The sequence below is a fragment of the Lissotriton vulgaris genome, chromosome 11 (genome assembly GCF_964263255.1).
Source record: "Lissotriton vulgaris chromosome 11, aLisVul1.2, whole genome shotgun sequence".
Classification (NCBI taxonomy): Eukaryota; Metazoa; Chordata; class Amphibia; order Caudata; family Salamandridae; genus Lissotriton; species Lissotriton vulgaris.
This window is the reverse complement of record NC_141699.1, coordinates 58,145,310-58,164,030: the sequence shown is the minus strand read 5'-3', so window position 1 is coordinate 58,164,030 and position 18,721 is coordinate 58,145,310. Positions and strand designations below refer to the sequence as shown.

At 49.7% G+C, this 18,721-nt stretch overlaps 1 protein-coding gene across 1 annotated transcript in view; it reads left to right on the top strand.

Moving 5' to 3' along the window:
* Nucleotides 1-14,582, top strand: part of LOC147678955 (chymotrypsin-like elastase family member 1) — a 29,304-nt gene extending 14,722 nt beyond the window's left edge. The window contains exons 4-8 of the mRNA XM_086944702.1: nucleotides 4,210-4,335; nucleotides 5,708-5,844; nucleotides 11,833-11,978; nucleotides 13,458-13,607; nucleotides 14,437-14,582. Of these exons, the coding sequence (XP_086800828.1) occupies nucleotides 4,210-4,335; nucleotides 5,708-5,844; nucleotides 11,833-11,978; nucleotides 13,458-13,607; nucleotides 14,437-14,454 (577 nt within the window). The 3' untranslated portion in view covers nucleotides 14,455-14,582. The remainder of the gene's footprint in view (nucleotides 1-4,209; nucleotides 4,336-5,707; nucleotides 5,845-11,832; nucleotides 11,979-13,457; nucleotides 13,608-14,436) is intronic.
* The last annotated feature ends 4,139 nt before the right edge of the window (nucleotides 14,583-18,721 follow it).

Here is an 18,721-nt window from a genome sequence, read left to right as displayed (position 1 = left end):
CCTGAGTCTTACCTGTGGTAGGGAGTGGAGGGCTGTGCTTGTAGTTACCTGAGTCTTACCTGTGGTAGGGAGTGGGGGGCTGTGCTTGTAGTTACCTGAGTATTACCTGTGGTAGGGAGTGGAAGGCTGTGCTTGTAGTTACCTGAGTCTTACCTGTGGTAGGGAGTGGGGGCTGTGTTTGTAGTTACCCTGAGTCTTACCTGTGGTAGGGATTGGAGGGCTGTGCTTGTAGTTACCTGAGTCTTACCTGTGGTAGGGAGTGGAGGGCTGTGCTTGTAGTTACCCTGAGTCATACCAGTGGTAGGGAGTGGAGGCCTGTGCTTGTAGTTGCCTGAGTCATACCAGTGGTAGGGAGTGGAGGCCTGTGCTTGTAGTTACCCTGAGTCTTACCTGTGGTAGGGAGTGGAGGGCTGTGCTTGTAGTTACCCTGAGTCATACCTGTGGTAGGGAGTGGAGGGCTGTGCTTGTGGTTACCCTGAGTCATACCTGTGGTAGGGAGTGGAGGGCTGTGCTTGTAGTTACCTGAGTCTTACCTGTGGTAGGGAGTGGAGGGCTGTGCTTGTAGTTACCTGAATCTTACCTGTGGTAGGGAGTGGAGGGCTGTGCGTGTAGTTACCTGAATCATACCAGTAGTAGGGAGTGGAGGGCTGTGCTTGTAGAAACTTGAGTCATACCAGTGGTAGGGAGTGGAGAGCTGTGCTTGTAGTTACTTGAGTCATACCAGTGGTAGAGAGTGGAGGGCTGTGCTTGTGGTTACCTGAGTCATACTAGTGGTAGGGAGTGGAGGGCTGTGCTTGTAGTTACTTGAGTCATACCAGTGGTAGGGAGTGGAGGGCTGTGCTTGTAGTTACCTGAGTCATGCCAGTGGTAGGGAGTGGAGGGCTGTGCTTGTAGTTACTTGAGTCATACCAGTGGTAGGGAGTGGAGGGCTGTGCTTGTAGTTACCCGAGTCTTACCTGTGGTAGGGAGTGGAGGGCTGTGCTTGTGGTTACCCTGAGTCATACCTGTGGTAGGGAGTGGAGGGCTGTGGTTGTAGTTACCTGAGTCTTACCTGTGGTAGGGAGTGGAGGGCTGTGCTTGTAGTTACCTGAGTCTTACCTGTGGTAGGGAGTGGAGGGCTGTGCTTGTAGTTACCTGAGACTTACCTGTGGTAGGGAGTGGAGGGCTGTGCTTGTAGTTACCTGAGTCATACCAGTGGTAGGGAATGGAGGGCTGTGCTTGTAGTTACCCGAGTCTTACCTGTGGTAGGGAGTGGAAGGCTGTGCTTGTAGTTACCTGAGTCACACCAGTGGTAGGGAGTGGAGGGCTGTGCTTGTAGTTACCTGAGTCATACCAGTGGTAGGGAGTGAAGGGCTGTGCTTGTAGTTACCCGAGTCTTACTGTGGTAGGGAGTGGAGGGCTGTGCTTGTAGTTACCCTGAGTCATACCAGTGGTAGGGAGTGGAGGGCTGTGCTTGTAGTTACCCGAGTCTTACCTGTGGTAGGGAGTGGAGGGCTGTGCTTGTAGTTACCCGAGTCTTACCTGTGGTAGGGAGTGGAGGGCTGTGCTTGTAGTTACCCTGAGTCATACCAGTGGTAGGGAGTGGGGGGCTGTGCTTGTAGTTACCCGAGTCTTACCTGTGGTAGGGAGTGGAGGGCTGTGCTTGTAGTTACCTGAGTCTTACCTGTGGTAGGGAGTGGAGGGCTGTGCTTGTAGTTACCTGAGTCTTACCTGTGGTAGGGAGTGGAGGGCTGTGCTTGTAGTTACCTGAGTCTTACCAGTGGTAGGGAGTGGAGGGCTGTGCTTGTAGTTACCTGAGTCTTACCTGTGGTAGGGAGTGGAGGGCTGTGCTTGTAGTTACCTGAGTCTTACCTGTGGTAGGGAGTGGGGGGCTGTGCTTGTAGTTACCTGAGTCTTACCTGTGGTAGGGAGTGGAAGGCTGTGCTTGTAGTTACCTGAGTCTTACCTGTGGTAGGGAGTGGGGGCTGTGCTTGTAGTTACCCTGAGTCTTACCTGTGGTAGGGATTGGAGGGCTGTGCTTGTAGTTACCTGAGTCTTACCTGTGGTAGGGAGTGGAGGGCTGTGCTTGTAGTTACCTGAGTCTTACCTGTGGTAGGGAGTGGAGGGCTGTGCTTGTAGTTACCTAAGTCTTACCTGTGGTAGGGAGTGGAGGGCTCTGCTTGTAGTTACCCGAGTCTTACCTGTGGTAGGGAGTGGAGGGCTGTGCTTGTAGTTACCCTGAGTCATACCAGTGGTAGTGAGTGGAGGGCTGTGCTTGTAGTTACCTGAGTCTTACCTGTGGTAGGGAGTGGAGGGCTGTGCTTGTGGTTACCCTGAGTCATACCAGTGGTAGGGAGTGGAGGCCTGTGCTTGTAGTTGCCTGAGTCATACCAGTGGTAGGGAGTGGAGGCCTGTGCTTGTAGTTACCCTGAGTCTTACCTGTGGTAGGGAGTGGAGGGCTGTGCTTGTAGTTACCCTGAGTCATACCAGTGGTAGGGAGTGGAGGGCTGTGCTTGTAGTTACCCGAGTCTTACCAGTGGTAGGGAGTGGAGGGCTGTGCTTGTAGTTACCTGAGTCTTACCTGTGGTAGGGGGTGGAGGGCTGTGCTTGTAGTTACCTGAGTCTTACCTGTGGTAGGGAGTGGGGGCTGTGCTTGTAGTTACCCTGAGTCTTACCTGTGGTAGGGATTGGAGGGCTGTGCTTGTAGTTACCTGAGTCTTACCTGTGGTAGGGAGTGGAGGGCTGTGCTTGTAGTTACCTGAGTCTTACCTGTGGTAGGGAGTGGAGGGCTGTGCTTGTAGTTACCTAAGTCTTACCTGTGGTAGGGAGTGGAGGGCTCTGCTTGTAGTTACCCGAGTCTTACCTGTGGTAGGGAGTGGAGGGCTGTGCTTGTAGTTACCCTGAGTCATACCAGTGGTAGTGAGTGGAGGGCTTTGCTTGTAGTTACCTGAGTCTTACCTGTGGTAGGGAGTGGAGGGCTGTGCTTGTGGTTACCCTGAGTCATACCAGTGGTAGGGAGTGGAGGCCTGTGCTTGTAGTTGCCTGAGTCATACCAGTGGTAGGGAGTGGAGGCCTGTGCTTGTAGTTACCCTGAGTCTTACCTGTGGTAGGGAGTGGAGGGCTGTGCTTGTAGTTACCCTGAGTCATACCAGTGGTAGGGAGTGGAGGGCTGTGCTTGTAGTTACCTGAGTCTTACCTGTGGTAGGGAGTGGAGGGCTGTGCTTGTAGTTACCTGAGTCTTACCTGTGGTAGGGGGTGGAGGGCTGTGCTTGTAGTTACCTGAGTCTTACCTGTGGTAGGGAGTGGAGGGCTGTGCTTGTAGTTACCCTGAGTCATACCAGTGGTAGGGAGTGGAGGGCTGTGCTTGTAGTTACCCGAGTCTTACCTGTGGTAGGGAGTGGAGGGCTGTGCTTGTAGTTACCCTGAGTCATACCAGTGGTAGGGAGTGGAGGGCTGTGCTTGTAGTTACCTGAGTCTTACCTGTGGTAGGGAGTGGAGGGCTGTGCTTGTAGTTACCTGAGTCTTACCTGTGGTAGGGAGTGGAGGGCTGTGCTTGTACCGCCGGTGATGAGCTGCAGGTGAACCTCAACAGCAGGGCCTCAAGATGGCACTTCTTAAGCTGCAGGAATTCCATCCTGTGCCCTTCACACAGAACAGAAATCCCAGCGGATCACTGGAGCATTATTAGTAGATTTTCACTGAGATTGGTGGAAATCAAAGATGTAAATACTGCTTCCGAGGGAGCATTTTCCAGCATTAAGGCTTTTTATGCAAAGAACTGTAAACGGCCACATTCTTCTAACTCCACAAAGTGTAAAATGATAAACATCGTCCAGATCTGAAGACAGAAGAAAACTTTACTCCACACCAGGTCCAGGCCACTGGTGTATGCACTGGTTCCTGTGCGGGGGGATGGGGGTGGGGGGGGGGGAGGGGGGAGTCCAGTCATGCACACAGAGGAGGAACAAGGTCTGAATTCACACACGACGGAATCTCGACTTGGTGACTCAATTCATTTGGGTTACAAGGGGTGAGGAATTACAGGCTCACCTCAACGTCTTCCTTTCCACAGCCACACCACAGCGAGCACCAAACAAGACAGGCAGCTCCATGTGGGATAACACTACTACATGCAGAAGAACCATTAGCCCCTACAGCAGAGTCTCAACTTTTAGCCAATCTCTACCAATGAGTAGAAATGATTCTTGTTGCCTTCTTGTTCCTCTACAGAAATTTGCCCTACCGCGTGGTTGTGGGCGACCACAACTTCCAGGTGCACGAGGGTACCGAGCAGTACATCACCGTCTCCAAGGTCGTCAGGTACCCCATCTGGAACAGCAATGACGTAACTGCTGGGTAAGGCGCATGTATCTTCTGGCATTTGTACCACTTCACTAGAATCCTTTTTTCGCAGTATGGCACCAAGAGGCCGGTGTTTGAGACTAGTGGCCGGGCGGGCGGGCGGGAAGCTCATGGCGGGGGTGGGACCGAGGGAGGGGTCTCGAAGGGACCCAGGATAGACTGGGAGTCTGTGCCTGCTCTCTCCAGCCCCAGCAATGCAGCCTGGGGTTGGAAAGAGCTTCACTGCGCATGAAGTTTTGGCCAGTCTGAGACCTTCATGTGCAGTAAAGGGAGTGCACTCAGTGCTGTCCCCCCCCCCCCAAGAGTCAGCAGGAAAGCAGAAATAACACGAGATTCATTTTATTTTTCCTTTCCTTCTATTTTGGGCGGGGTGGGTGGGGGGGGGACGCTCTTCCGTCATAGCAGAGAAGCGCATCTCTCTCCATTGCTTGACCACTGGAGTGTCACTAAACTGCTGACCTACATTGACATCCAATGGCATAGGTTGCTTGTATGAGCTAACTTTAATGACTCCACATCCAGCCATTCAGGTGCCATCCCTCAGCACTGCCTGCTGCTCACATCATTACACGTCATCATTGGGCGAGCCTCATTGGTAGACCAAGAGCTTGACGCAAATGAATCTCCCCTTCTCCAGCAAAGACGAAGGGGTGAGGATTTAGTAGCAGCCATTCTCTTCTGGTGACCTCTTACCAAGGTAGCATTGGTGAGATACGTGTGTTGTAAGGTTCCCCTAAAGAAGCTGAGGCTGCTCTGCTGAGCAATGTTCAAAACATTTCAGTTCACTGTAATAACCAAGCATCTTGCCCTTCAGATGGTTTGTCACATGGTTTGTTTCTAATGAGCTAAACAGTGGGCAGGGGTTACGCAGGTGGACATTACTTGCAACTAGCAGTCATCCCTGACTTCTCCTCTGCTATACCTGGCACTGCTCTTCCTGCTAATAGCACAAGGGGCCATAAAAGCAGCAGTAGAATCAGAAAGTTAACTTATGGAGGTTTTCTCTCCAGCCCTCTCCTCTAACCCCTTGAGCAGCACATAGCTGACTGCTCAGTACTAATGGTTGGGCAAGGGTTACACGCTGTGATGTAAATGAGGTCAAAGGGTTTTTAATTTGTTTTTACCCCACCATAAACGTTTCGACAAATTTATGTCTATGGCTGCATGCCCGAAAACTATGGCTTATCCTTGGGTATGTTTTAGTCGATTCACATTGAAGGAGAAATTGGCTGGAATAGTTTGTTTCTCCGGCTTAATGATGTTTTTGTGTGGCTTTTAGCGGCTGGGCATTCAATGCCACATAGTACATTTCCTGTACTGTCTCCTTTAATGTCCTTCTGCTTCTGACTCAGGTGATCTCTTCCAGGTATGACATTGCTCTTCTGAAACTATCTTGGAACGCTGTTCTGAACAGCTACGTGCAGCTTGGGCGTCTGCCTCCCGCTGGACAGGTCCTTCCCAACAAATATCCCTGCAACATCACCGGCTGGGGCATGACCACAAGTGAGTATTTCTTGCCTCAGGTGCACCCTGCGGTATTTCAGGCTCATGAAGCCTCTGGGAGAGCACACTCTGGCTGATTTACTACGTGTTGGGGCAATACAGCACTGCACCCAAAGTTGCTATGCTGGGTTGCATCAAAGGTTGTGAGAAAAACAGCACAATATCTAATAAGATATGGTCAATGTAAATGTAAATGTAGTGTATCTTGTATAGCGCACAGCTGCCCCAACGGGGCGTCCCGGCGCTTGCTTAGGGAACCCATCCTGGTATTCCCCTGTGAGATACCCGGCAGGGTATCCGCAAGGTGAAAGCCAGGCATCCCGCCGCGAGGGGCCGTTGTGGAGATTAAGCAAGCTATTGCCCAGAGTCGCAGAGTGTGAACCCGTGGTTCGAGTAGGCACCAGAGTGAGAATTGTCGAGTCCATGGACATTTTGGACTCAAGACCCAGCCGAGCCGGGAATTGAACCCTGGTCCTGGGCTGACCTCTGCTTCCAGGTCTGCCTCCTCTAACCAGTGAGCCACACTTCTCCACTTCAATCAATCAATCATAACACTTGTATAGCGCGCTACTCACCCGGAAGGGTCTCAAGGCGCTTGGGGGAAGGGGGTCGCTACTGCTCGAACAGCCAGGTCTTGAGTTGTCTCCTGAAGGCGAGGTGGTCCTGGGTTAGCCGAAGGTGGATGGGGAGGGAGTTCCATGTCTTGACCGCCAGGTAGGAGAAGGATCTTCCTCCGGCGGTGGCTCTTCGGATGCGTGGTACGGCGGCGAGGGCGAGGCTAGCGGACCGTAGCTGGCGGGTGGGCATGTGGAAGGTCTGGCGGTCGTTGAGGTACTTGGGGCCCAGGATGTGGAGAGACTTGTGTGCGTGGCTGAGGAGCCTGAACGTGATCCTCTTGTTGATGGGGAGCCAGTGCAGGTTCCTCAGGTGGCGGGAGATGTGGCTGCATCGAGGGATGTCCAGGATGAGTCGGGCGGAGGCGTTCTGGATGCGTTGTAGTCTTTTCTGTAGCTTGTCTGTGGTTCCGGCGTAGAGGGTGTTTCCGTAGTCCAGCCAGCTGGTGACGAGGGCCTGGGTGACCGTCTTCCTGGTTTTGATCGGGATCCATCGGAAGATCTTGCGGACCATGCGGAGGGTGTGAAAGCATGAAGAGGAGACGGCATTGACTTGTCTGGTCATCGAGAGGGAGGAGTCCAGGATGAAGCCCAGGTTGCGTGCGTGGTCTGTTGGCTTGGGGGTGGTGCCCAGGGCTGGGGCCCACCAGGAATCGTCCCAGGCGGAGGGTGATGGTCCAAGGATGAGGACTTCCGTCTTGTCTGAGTTCAGTTTCAGGCGGCTGTTCTTCATCCACTCGGCGACGTCTTTCATCCCTTCGTGGAGGCTGGTTCTGGCGGTGTCGGGGTCTCTGGTGAGGGAGAGGATCAGCTGGGTGTCGTCGGCGTAGGAGATGATGTTGAGGTTGTGTTGGCATGCGATGGCTGCGAGAGGTCTCATGTAGACGTTGAAGAGGGTGGGGCTGAGTGATGATCCTTGCGGGACGCCGCAGATGACTTCGGTGGCCTCGGAACGAAACGGGGGAGGCAGACGCTCTGTGTTCTTCCAACGAGGAACGAGATGATCCTCTTCAATGCCTTCTCTTGGATGCCGGTGTTGCTGAGGCGTCGGACTACGGTGCGGTGGCAGACAGTGTCGAACGGGTCGGAGAGGTCCAGGAGGATGAGTGCCGCTGTTTCCCTGTGCTTGTGGTGCTTTTTTTCTCTCCCCCAGCACTAGCTCACTTTAGGCTGCCATGCAACAACACCCCAAATTTGCACCATTGTGCAAAGGAGTATGCATTCTGCCAAGCACTGGTTTTGTACTGGAAGATGAACATTCCAGTGCAAAAACTATTTTATTTTTTATTTATTTTACTGGCTTGTATAGCGCTGGTATCGACTCCCTTGGGAGCATCTCCGCGCTTTTGACATCTGCCACAATACGATCGGGAGAACGTAAGCTGTCTAGGAGCTGAAAAGGAGAGCCTTTAGCATCTTCCTGAAGGGAAGGTATTCAGTGCAAAGCCTTAGGGTGTTGGGAAGGCTGTTCCAAAGAGACGGTCCAGCTATTGAGAGAGCTTTGCTGCCCTGTCTTGCCTTCTTTTCCCTGGGCACTACTAGAAGGCCTTGTTTGCTCGAGCGAAGTGGGCGGGAGGGCTTGTAGGGGACAAATTTGGTGGCCAGGTATGCCGGACCCATACTATTAAGACTTTTATGTATGGTACAGCATACCTTGAATTTAGCCCTCTGTCTGACAGGTAGCCAATGGAGCTTTTCCAGTAGGGGTTTAGAGGGTGAACGAGGGGGCGCATTTAGGAGTGCTGCCACTTTGTATGTGACCTGTACAGCGCAGCACACATGCAAACTAAACAAATCTGGAGGCTTTTCAAAGTTGATCCACTGGTAAGCATTTTTGGTGCAAATCCCTGCATGCAAATGTTTGTAGATAAGGTTGTGTCAAAACCCATGGGTAGTTGCGTGGGAACGTCCATGCACGCCCCCTTGATTCAAAGTAGCACAAAGGGGCTCAAATTAGCACAGAGAGCTTTACTTTAGGCAACCTTCCCATGCAACTCATGATTCGCGCTTGAAGGTAAATCCCACCACAATACTTTGTGCCAGGTTTGTGTAATTTTTGTAAAATGTTAGTAAACCTGGGCCTTGGTACCTAAATTCTGGGAAGCTGAGATGGGCAAGTATTCCCAGCAAAATGATAACTAGTTAGAAATCGTTAGTTTCAACATTCTGTTACTTTTGCACTTGATTTCTTCCTCTTTGTTGAAAATTGGTGTCTCTACTAAGTGCACCAAGACCTTCAAGACTGCAAAGATGTGAAAGCAGATCCTCTATATACCAAACTGTTGGACCCGGCCTCGTGGCGTGGCCCTCGCTGACCCCCATAACCCCAGAACGACGGATGGAACTGAATCCCGTCCCCCCAGAACTATACACGAGACTCCTACACCGGACATGAGACGACCTCCAGACCGCGTGCCTGCACCCATGCACGTGACCATCATACTCCATGTTTGGACACCCCGGCCAGCCGGCCGCCTTCTTCCCTTTCGGCAGCCTCTTGCCGCTCCTGGCTGCAGCTGTGCGTGCGCCTCCGGCGCGCCCCAACCCGCTCGGGGGGTGAACGACTCACCAAGTACCCGAAACCAAGACTTCCTTCACACCTCCGGCCCCCTTCCATGGAACTGGTTTTCCTCACACCTCCAAACCATCCCTGGGGGCTGGTTTCGATCGCACCCTTGGCTTCCTAGCGAGCTGGCTCCAGGCCTTGATGAGCCTATGGGATCCCCTGGACGCATGGTCCTAAAGCATCAAAGACCCAACCGCCCAGACATTCGGGCGCCTGACCCTCGGACCTCCGGCCTCCTGCCTCTGAGGGTCCGGACATCAAAGGGCCCCTGGACTATAAGACAGCCTACCGTCCATCTAGACGGAAGTTGCATCTTGGACAAGAAAGCTCTGCTGATCTGATCGTGGCTGACCTTGAGGAGAACAGACTCTGACCCACCGAGCCCTGCTGACGCCGTCGCGGCTCATCCTCGAAGCTACGGAACTGAACCACCGAGCCCTGCTGACGCTGTCGCGGCTCCCTCTCGAAGAGTAAGACCTGAACCATCGGAGCCCTGCTGACCTCGTCGCGGCCCACTCTTGAGAACGAGAGACTCCTGCTATCATCCTGAGCTCTGCGGACGCTGTCGCGGCTCTACCTGCCTACGAGTACTACGGAGTACTCCTGACCAAGCCCTGCTGACCTCGTCGCGGCTTGAAGAACCCTCTGGTGCGGCTGGACCATCAACGCTACCCTCACGATCATCTTGAACAGAAGTGAGTAGGACAGCAAGTACCATCGCCAGCCCCCGTACCCCCCAGTTCGAGGATTGAGAACTGTGCGCAGGGTGCGTGGCATGCCTACTGGCCCTCTAAGACTGTCCCGCTTCCCCGTTCCCTTGTTACGAGACTTTCACGATCCCTCGATCGCTGTATATTGCTACCTATTTTACTTTGATAAAGTTCATACTTGATAAAGATTCACGGTGTGGTGTCCGTTCGTAAGTGTGGTGTATCGACAGTGTGTACGATCAGTCCTCCCCGGTGAGGACCATCCCTCGGTAAGACTCGGCAGGAATTGTGGGAGAGGAGGTCTCGGTTGGTTAGGAGAGTCATCTTGACATCCGGGGTCACCGCCTTCCAACACAAACCCTCACATAAATACACTTCTTTAATCCACAGACACAAAATATCCTCTTCCAGTCCCCCCATCTGTGGTTTTTGCATAGAAGCATTATGCCAAATATGGGATGCGTACTCAGATCCTTTCAGACCAAGAACCACAGACAACACTCATTTGGTTTAAACATGGCCCTGGACCTCCTTCTAATTTTAGATTTTCATTATAATGGGAACATGATAACTGAGTATGTGCATTTTATTAGTTCATGGTTTTTAGCCAGGACCCATGCAACCCTACTGATGTCCGAGTGAGCATCTAAAGAAAGTGTGAGGTCTTCTACCCGGGCACACATTCTTCCCATCTCCAGTTCATCCCTCTTGTCTTGAGAGTTTTATTACCATGGATGATGCGGGGCACCCTGCGGATGCGGAATGGCCCATTCCCCCGCTTCCCAAGTGAACAAGCCTTAATCTGGCAAAACAAGAGGAGTAGTTGAACTGTTCCATCTGCCCTCGAATGCCCACGAATGACCTGTCTAAACAAATGATAACCCCACTTTGCTTGTGAAATAGAGACCTCTGTCTAAATTCCTCACTATTGTGAAAATTGATCACATTGAAAACACAATATAAGCATTAGACTTAGTTTTTTAATTCTACAAAAAATGACATTCACGCTTTCTATTCATGTAAAGAACAGGAAGAGAATGTAGATTGACTTTGTAGAAAAACCTGTACCCAGAATGTAAACAAGGAAGAAGGAACTAAGGGCAATAAGCAACCATATTTCTTTGCCTTTGTTGAATTAGTTGGACACTGGATCCCATGATATCTCACTGACAACAGTAGCAGGAGCGTCGCCCCACTTGAAACTCTCCCAAAGATGAAAATAAAATGTTTTTTAATTACCATTTTATTTTTCATCCCCCGTCAGGATGGGGCGGGGCGCTGCTGAGTGACAGAAGCATGTCACTCAGCAGGGAGGAGGGTGGGCTGGTAAGGCACTGTTTAAAGTGTGCATGTCTTTTTGGCCGGCCGTCCTGCGACAGGCAACCACACATGTATACTTTAAACATCTCTAACCCAGAGCTGAGACGGAGGCTTCTCTCACCAATCCTAGGGCTGCTCTCATTCTGGAGAGAGCTGCCCTAGGATTGGCCGAGGAAGTTGCTGCTTCTAGTTCCTGTGTTGAAAGAAGAGGTCTGGAACGAGGACGATGCGGAGTTCAGGTACATTTTATGTTCTGCTCGCACACGCCCGGTCCCCCTCCTCCCATAGATGCCGGCTGCCCCTGACAGTAGTGATCAAATACAACTGCTATCAGATCTGATCGGAAACGCTCTGCTTAATTCAACTTCCCATTAATCTCTCCTGTGCTTCTGCACATGATAGATGTTTTTTGTCATATTTTCTGATTAGTGCACATAAAAACTCAAAACAGAGCAATGCAGTTCCATGTCATTGGGGTTATGTCACATGTAATATCTTAGCATTTGGTTACATTTGTATTAGTACAGCCAAGGGATAATCACTGACAAACAGGCACTAGCCTTTATAGGGCCAATATATATCCGCCTCCCCTGTCCTTGGGGCGGGGAAAGGTGATGAAAGTTGAGCAAATATATTCAAATCACACTTGTCTGTCTCAAAAGGGAGATACAGAGAGATCTGCAGTCAACTTCTAGAATGCTAAAAATCACGAGTAATGAAAGATTTGCTCTGCATAAATAAAGAGAAAAAGGCTATGTAATTGTGCCTTCTCTTGCAGCCAATGGCCAGGTGTCTGCCACCCTTCAGCAGGCACCTCTTCCAGTTGTGGATTACATAACCTGTACCACCCCTACCTACTGGGGCACCATCGTCAAAAGCACCATGGTGTGTGCTGGAGGAGACGGATTGCGCGCTGGATGTCAAGTAAGTACTGAATGTATCAACATAACATGGGTTGTGTGTGCTAGAAGTCTTCTAAGAAAAGGCTCTGATAGCATGTATCCCATTGTTATAGTCTTCCTAAATGTTATGGACATGTTTCGATCAGTTAACTGCAAGGTACTGATCTTACTTAGGATATGATCTTCTACAGTTCTACGTATCCAATACCACAGAGAATTTGTAGGATGTTTTCATTCAATTTTTAAGGACATTGCCTTCCTCGACCAGAACTCCAATTATTACATTTACCAAGCTATAAATATAAAGTAGTTATTGTTGTGTTGAAATATTTATTACGCAATCGTCTTCTGTCTATGATCAATTGCAGTCAATGTACTCCTATTCATTTTAGTCCCCGTTCTGGAACCCAGAGTGCGTGTAATCTAAAAACCCCTGGGTTGAATCACGGAGTGCCAACTGAGCCTGTTATTTTTCGAAGAATGACAAAATGAGCACCACCAAGTTGGGTCAAACCAATACCTGGTAGTTACAGCCTGGCAAATATCAACATAAATACTGCAGAGTGCCATATTGATAGCAAACAACATACAAGTATGTGCTTCTTATCTCATTTATTTGTTGGGGCGGCGAGACCAATGTGCACATGTCCTTAGGGCTAAATGCACAAATGACCAAAATCTAGGATGCATGACCTTTCTGAGGTCGTTTTCAAGAATTGAACAGTTTGTTCTTGAGCATACAGTACAGCTTTAATTGGTGAGAATTGTTTCCACCAATACCCAGTCAACGTGACAAATGAAAAGTATTACTATTTTACACAGAATTGATCTTATGGGGCTGTTGTGGAAGATGGGGCATTTTCCACAAAAAAATGTCTAATGGGACAAAGAGTAAACTCATCTGTCTGTAGTCCAACAGCCACAGGGTGCGGTGGCCTTCAAACGTCTATTATCTGACTGACAGTAAGAAAATGAGTAAAACCACGTTGGGAAAAAACAATATGTGGTATTTTAAGGCCTCGTTAAATTGAAGATTAATTCGAAGTCTTGCCATGATAAAAAAACACACACAGATATGTCCTTCTGTTGAGGAAAAAATGTGCCTATAGCTGAATACTCAGATAACCATGTATGCCATGATGCCCATTCTGGGTTTCATCCAAGTAATCAAACTCTGTTTGTTTTTGTTTGGTTTCAAAAAAGAATTCCAGTACACCTTCATGGATGGTATGGTTTTCTTTTCATCATTGCTGGGGTAATATGTGCACATTAAAAAATTACTTATTTGATAGTGCATTGTCCTCAAAGAGCAATGGGGGTATTTTTCAAGAAGGTCTTGGGAGCCAAAGTGAGCCCCATTCTCAATGGGAATCCATGGCATGACTGTAGGAGCATCTGAAATCTGCTAGAAATGTGGACATCTTTCAACCCATGAACTCAATATGCCTCAACCATTCTGTATCACTTGAAGTTTAAAATAATCCGTGTACTTGATTCTTAGGGAGATTCCGGTGGACCTCTTCACTGTGCTGTCAGTGGTGCTAGCTACATCCATGGAATTACCAGCTTTGCGTCCTCCAGTGGATGCAACATAAAGAACAAGCCAACTGTGTTCACCAGGGTGTCAGCCTACATATCTTGGATGGACAACGTAAGTTTGATGCAGAAGACTCATGTTGATTAACTCACGGTGGCATCAAAGAATCAGACCTGATCATAACTGAAGGCAGATGAGGGCTAGTGGCTAGGTTGGGGACTGTGGAACAAGGAAACCAACAATCTTGATTATAATCCTGGAGGCAGCGTTGGGCCAAGTTGTGTTATCCTGGGAAAATCAGAGAATTTTCTGGCACATCTTTTCCATTACCTTTACTCCAGTTAATAGAGCTAACCATTAGGTTGGATGTTATGACTTGAAGGGAAAAAATGGGTTAAAAAAAACTGTGGGATATAAAAGGGAGAGAAAAAAATAGCTGGCAAAGATTGTTGTACTCAAAGTATCTGAAAATAATAATAGGACCCACAGCTTCTTCTAGAAAAATTTTTGTTTCACTAGTCACACATTCATAAATTAGAATTACATTTTTTTTTTAAACTCTTACCTGAATTACCTTAATTTTGTTATTATGCTTGGTAGACATTAGGTCCTGATTCTTGGAGATTTTGGAATCCTAACATCTGAGCTGTTGTTTTGTCCTAGTTCTTATAGCTTTTCAGGTAGCATGGACAGAATGCTGCACAGTGCCAGGCTGTGTAACAGTGAAAGGAGGGAAGTGAGGTTAGGTTAGTTCAGCAGAGAAACACAACAGATCTTTATGGCATGTAGGTAGGCAAGCATGCTGCCACCTTGGCAATAAACACTGGAGCAGTTGGGCTTCACTGGGGCAGTTACCAAGTGCTTCAGGACAAAGTGTATGATGCCCTTGTATCTATGTGCGACACAATATAATTTGCTGATAAATGCCTTTCTTTTCTTTTAGGTCATGAAGACAAACTAAATGCAATCAAAGTCTGAGACGTGCGAGAGACTCCTCTGGATACTTGGGTCTGGCTGACCGGATGTTCCAACATGTTTGGATTACTGTGTACCAGTGAGAGATATGTATAGCTCTCAGTAATAATTATAATAAAGTGACAGACCTAGATGAAAGTCTTCTCTCATTCTTTGTCCAGCTGCTCTTGGTGTTATTAATTGGTCACTATGCAGTAAGCCCATAAAACATCTAAGAAGATGTTAGCTTACTAGATCGATACGGAAACTAAAATTAGGATACTTACAAAACTATATGACCTTAAAACATCTAGCGGAATACCAAATAAGACTAATGCAGTCTGTTTATATTGTGTCTCATTTCTCTTCCGCTGCAAAAATACATTTCATCAGTCTTCTGATATCCCCTCAAGGTAGATTCATGGGCGGTGGTTAGTTTGTAAAAAAAATAAGTGCAGCCCATTTTTCCTGTTAGTGCCGCCTAAAACAGAACCAACTACTAACCATGAAAGTGGGAAAAAGATGTGGCATAATGGCCAGAGGTGCTGGCTTTAGAGCTAGGGAACCAGGTTCGAGTCTTGGCGCCGGCTCAACATCCTGTGATTCTGGGCAAATCGAAATCCCCCCGTGGCTATCATTAATAAATGTGTCCTTAACTGGTGCTCATGAATGGTGCTGAGCGCCGGAAACCACCATGTTAAATTCAGTAAAATAAGATGAAGGGTCCTTGTTGTAATGTTAATGTAGTATATTTATTCTTGAGATTAGATAGAAGGTACAGCATTCAGGTAGGAATGTAATATGGTAAGAAACCCCACCTGGAGCAGATAACTTCCTGCTCAGCCTCCAGGTAACTGATAAATCCCTTGAACAGCAACAGGTAGAATCCTGGATGACATCACAGAGACATGACATAGACAAGCAGACACTAACACTAAGGAGGGACAAAGAGAGAGGAAGAGCAGGATATAACACACCAGCTCAAATTAAGCACTGTCCATTGGGCTGTATTATGGATAGAGTGCACTCTCCGACTCTACGCTGTGGTGCACATGCTGGCTGCAGAGCGTGACAGAGCGCCTTATCACAGTAAATGCGCTGTTCACACTTCAGGCGCAAACCCTTCATTGCACTGGGGCCAGCTCCTTAGTCTAAGACGAAGTGGATGCTTAAAGCTTCTGCTCCGCATTTCACTGGTCAGGGGCCTGCAAACGTTCTGCCTTTCAGAGGGGGGCAGACATCTCTTAAAAGATTTCCATACTTGTCTTCCTCTGTGGACACCACCTGTGCAGCCTCTAACCTTAACTTGCTCACAGGTGTGTCCCAACAGATCTGGATCCCCCCGGGATTGCTGCCCCCATATATTATGAGAGAAGTTTTTTCCACCATTCCTCAACCGGCTCTATCCCTTTTAAATTCATCAATTACTCAAGGCTGTGTCCCAAAATCATTTAAAGGTGCCACTGTGGTCCCCCTGATAAAAAAGGTTGGCGCCGATTTATTAGAGCCATCTAACTATCGCCCCATCTCTTTGCTTCCCTACTTAGCTAAGGTTTTGGAGGCACATGTTGCAAAATCTTTGTCTGCCTTTATAGAACAAACCGAACATCTAGACCCTCATCAAGCTGGCTTTCGCCCAGGGCATTCAACTGAGATGGTCATCTTGGCAGTCCTGGACGAGCTCTGCAGGGAGGCCGACACCGGTACCCCCCAGGCTCTGGTTCTCCTTGATCTGTCTGCCGCGTTCGACACGGTGGACCATAAGATCTTGTTGGACCGTGTCGAGCGCGCAGGCATCCAAGGTAGGGCCCTAAGTTGGATCACCTCATTCCTGGAGGATCGTACACAGGCTGTTCGCCTGGCAAATTTTACAGCGCCAGGGCTGAATATTACATGTGGGGTTCCCCAGGGCTCCTCCCTATCCCCACATTTGTTTAACATCTATTTACTCCCCCTAATTAAAGCCTTAAAACAGAGGAAAGTAACAACTTTCAACTACGCAGACGATCTGCAGCTTTCCTTTACCATAGACAACTCCACTGAATCAATCTCCAACTTTCAGGACACCATGGTGTTCATCCGCAACTGGTTGGATCACAACCACCTAAAATTGAACCCCGGAAAGACCGAGGTACTGCTGATAGGAGATAGTTGTATCTCCTGGGGGCCTCACTACTGGCCAGCAGAACTAGGGACGTTCCCTAAACCCTCCTCTTCCGTAAAACGCCTAGGGGTGACTATTGACAAAGATCTGTCCCTAAACACTCAAGTGGGCTCGGTTGTATCTAAATGCTTTTTCCAGCTGCGGAAGATCCAAAAGATACACCACCTACTCTCCCAGGCAGCACTGATACAAGTTGTGATTGGCCTAGTCTTATCCCACCTAGACTATGCAAACTCAATCTATCTAGGCCTCCCCTCCTATCAGATCAAGAGGCTCCAGCTTGTACAGAACCAGGCAGCTAGATTGATTTATCAGCAGCCTAAGTGGCAATCGGCCAGAGCTCTGATAAAACAAACTCCATTGGCTCCCACTGCTCCAGCGGGCCACCTTTAAAACCGCCTGCCTCACATTTAAATCTCTAAATTGTTATAGCCCAGTTTTTATTAACAATCTGATACTGAGGTATGTTCCAACCCGTGATCTCCGTTCCAAACATCAGAATTTGCTGGTGAGCACAAAATTCAAACGCAAACGACATGGTGGGTGTCGCTTTGGACATTTGGCACCACAACTATGGAACTCACTCCCATGGGAAATCCGTTCTTGCCCCGATCTACTTTGGTTCAGAAAGCAACTTAAGACATGGCTGTTCATACAGGCACATGAGTAACCATCCCTTCAGAAGTCACGTCAGTACAGTTAACTCACATTTGCTCAAAACAGCGCCATGAAACCTTGGTCTAAGTGCGCTTTATAAATTGGTTATAACATAACATAACATAACAGACATCAAATCACAGTGGCCACTGACAGTAGTCAGGGCTGAGACCCAGGCCTTATGCCTCTCAGGGCTCTCAGACCTCTGTGGCGTTAAGGAGCGGGGGGCAGTAGCCCCAGGTGCTTGGCACCTTTTGTCCACTCTCCCTCCTGTCAGGTCAGGTATGTCATCCTGGCACTGACCCACCAGCCCGAGGCCTGTACCTGGTGACTGGGCCAAAGACTGGGGTGGCCTCTCCCACACCCGGTCCTCCTCCTTGGGGCTCTGTACCCTCCTACCTGGAGTGGTACCCCCTTCCAGAATTGTCAGGGCACCTGTGGCAGGTGATCTGCACAATTCTCCCACCAGTTCAGGGGTGCTATCCTGCAACTGGGGTACCAGGCCAGGGTGGACACCCTGCACCTGGCCCTCTATCCTAGGGTCTAAACCCTCAAACTGCACCGGGGTCAGAGGCAAGGACTCCCTCCCTCTGCACCCCCTTCCAGAGTACTGCCCACTCCCCACTGGAGTGATACCCCTAGAAGTGACATGGGTCAGGACACTGATTACAGTGGTCCCACCCTCCACGTCAGACAACACCTGAACCTGGCTCTCCAACTCAGGGACCCAACCCTGCAGTTGAACACTTGCCTGGCGCACCAGGACTTCCCGGGGAGCACGCATGCCCCCCCTGAGGGTGGCACATAGCTCATGTGCCGTGCGACAGTCTGCCTGGTCGCAGATCTCCCAGCCTCTGTCCCTCTGACAGTGTGGGAAGATCCCCCAGGACAGAAGTGGTGTCCCCATGGTCATTCACTGGGGACGCAGCCCTACTGGCTGGCCCCTGACCCACTGGTTCTTCCACTGGGGACTCTTTCCCCCTCTCACCCCTCTTTCTGGACTTCTGCACCCTCCCAACTGGAGCGGTACTGCCAGACACCAGAACTACTGGAGCTCTGTCTACAGAGCCTCCACGTTCTCTAGCCACTGGGGGATCCCCCTCAGAGGGTGACTCATCCGGACAGCCTAGGCTCCCCACCTGATGTTCCCTTAAAGAACCATCCAGGCTCTGAGACTGAGGTTGGGCACTACCGGGACAAAACCCATTCTCACTCCTTCCCCTCAAGGACAGGACGTGAGGCCCTACACCCCTCTCACTGCTACAGGACCTAGCTGGGCTACTCTCCGCCACTTCCACCACTCTGGGCTGGAAGATACCTGAGCCACTCCCCACAGGATCACATCCCAATGCCTCTGCAGACCCTCTGGAATCCACCACAAGGTCTGCCTCCAATGTGAGCTCCCTGGGGTCAGAGAACTCACTCTCAAACAAGTGTTGGCATAGCTCTGGAA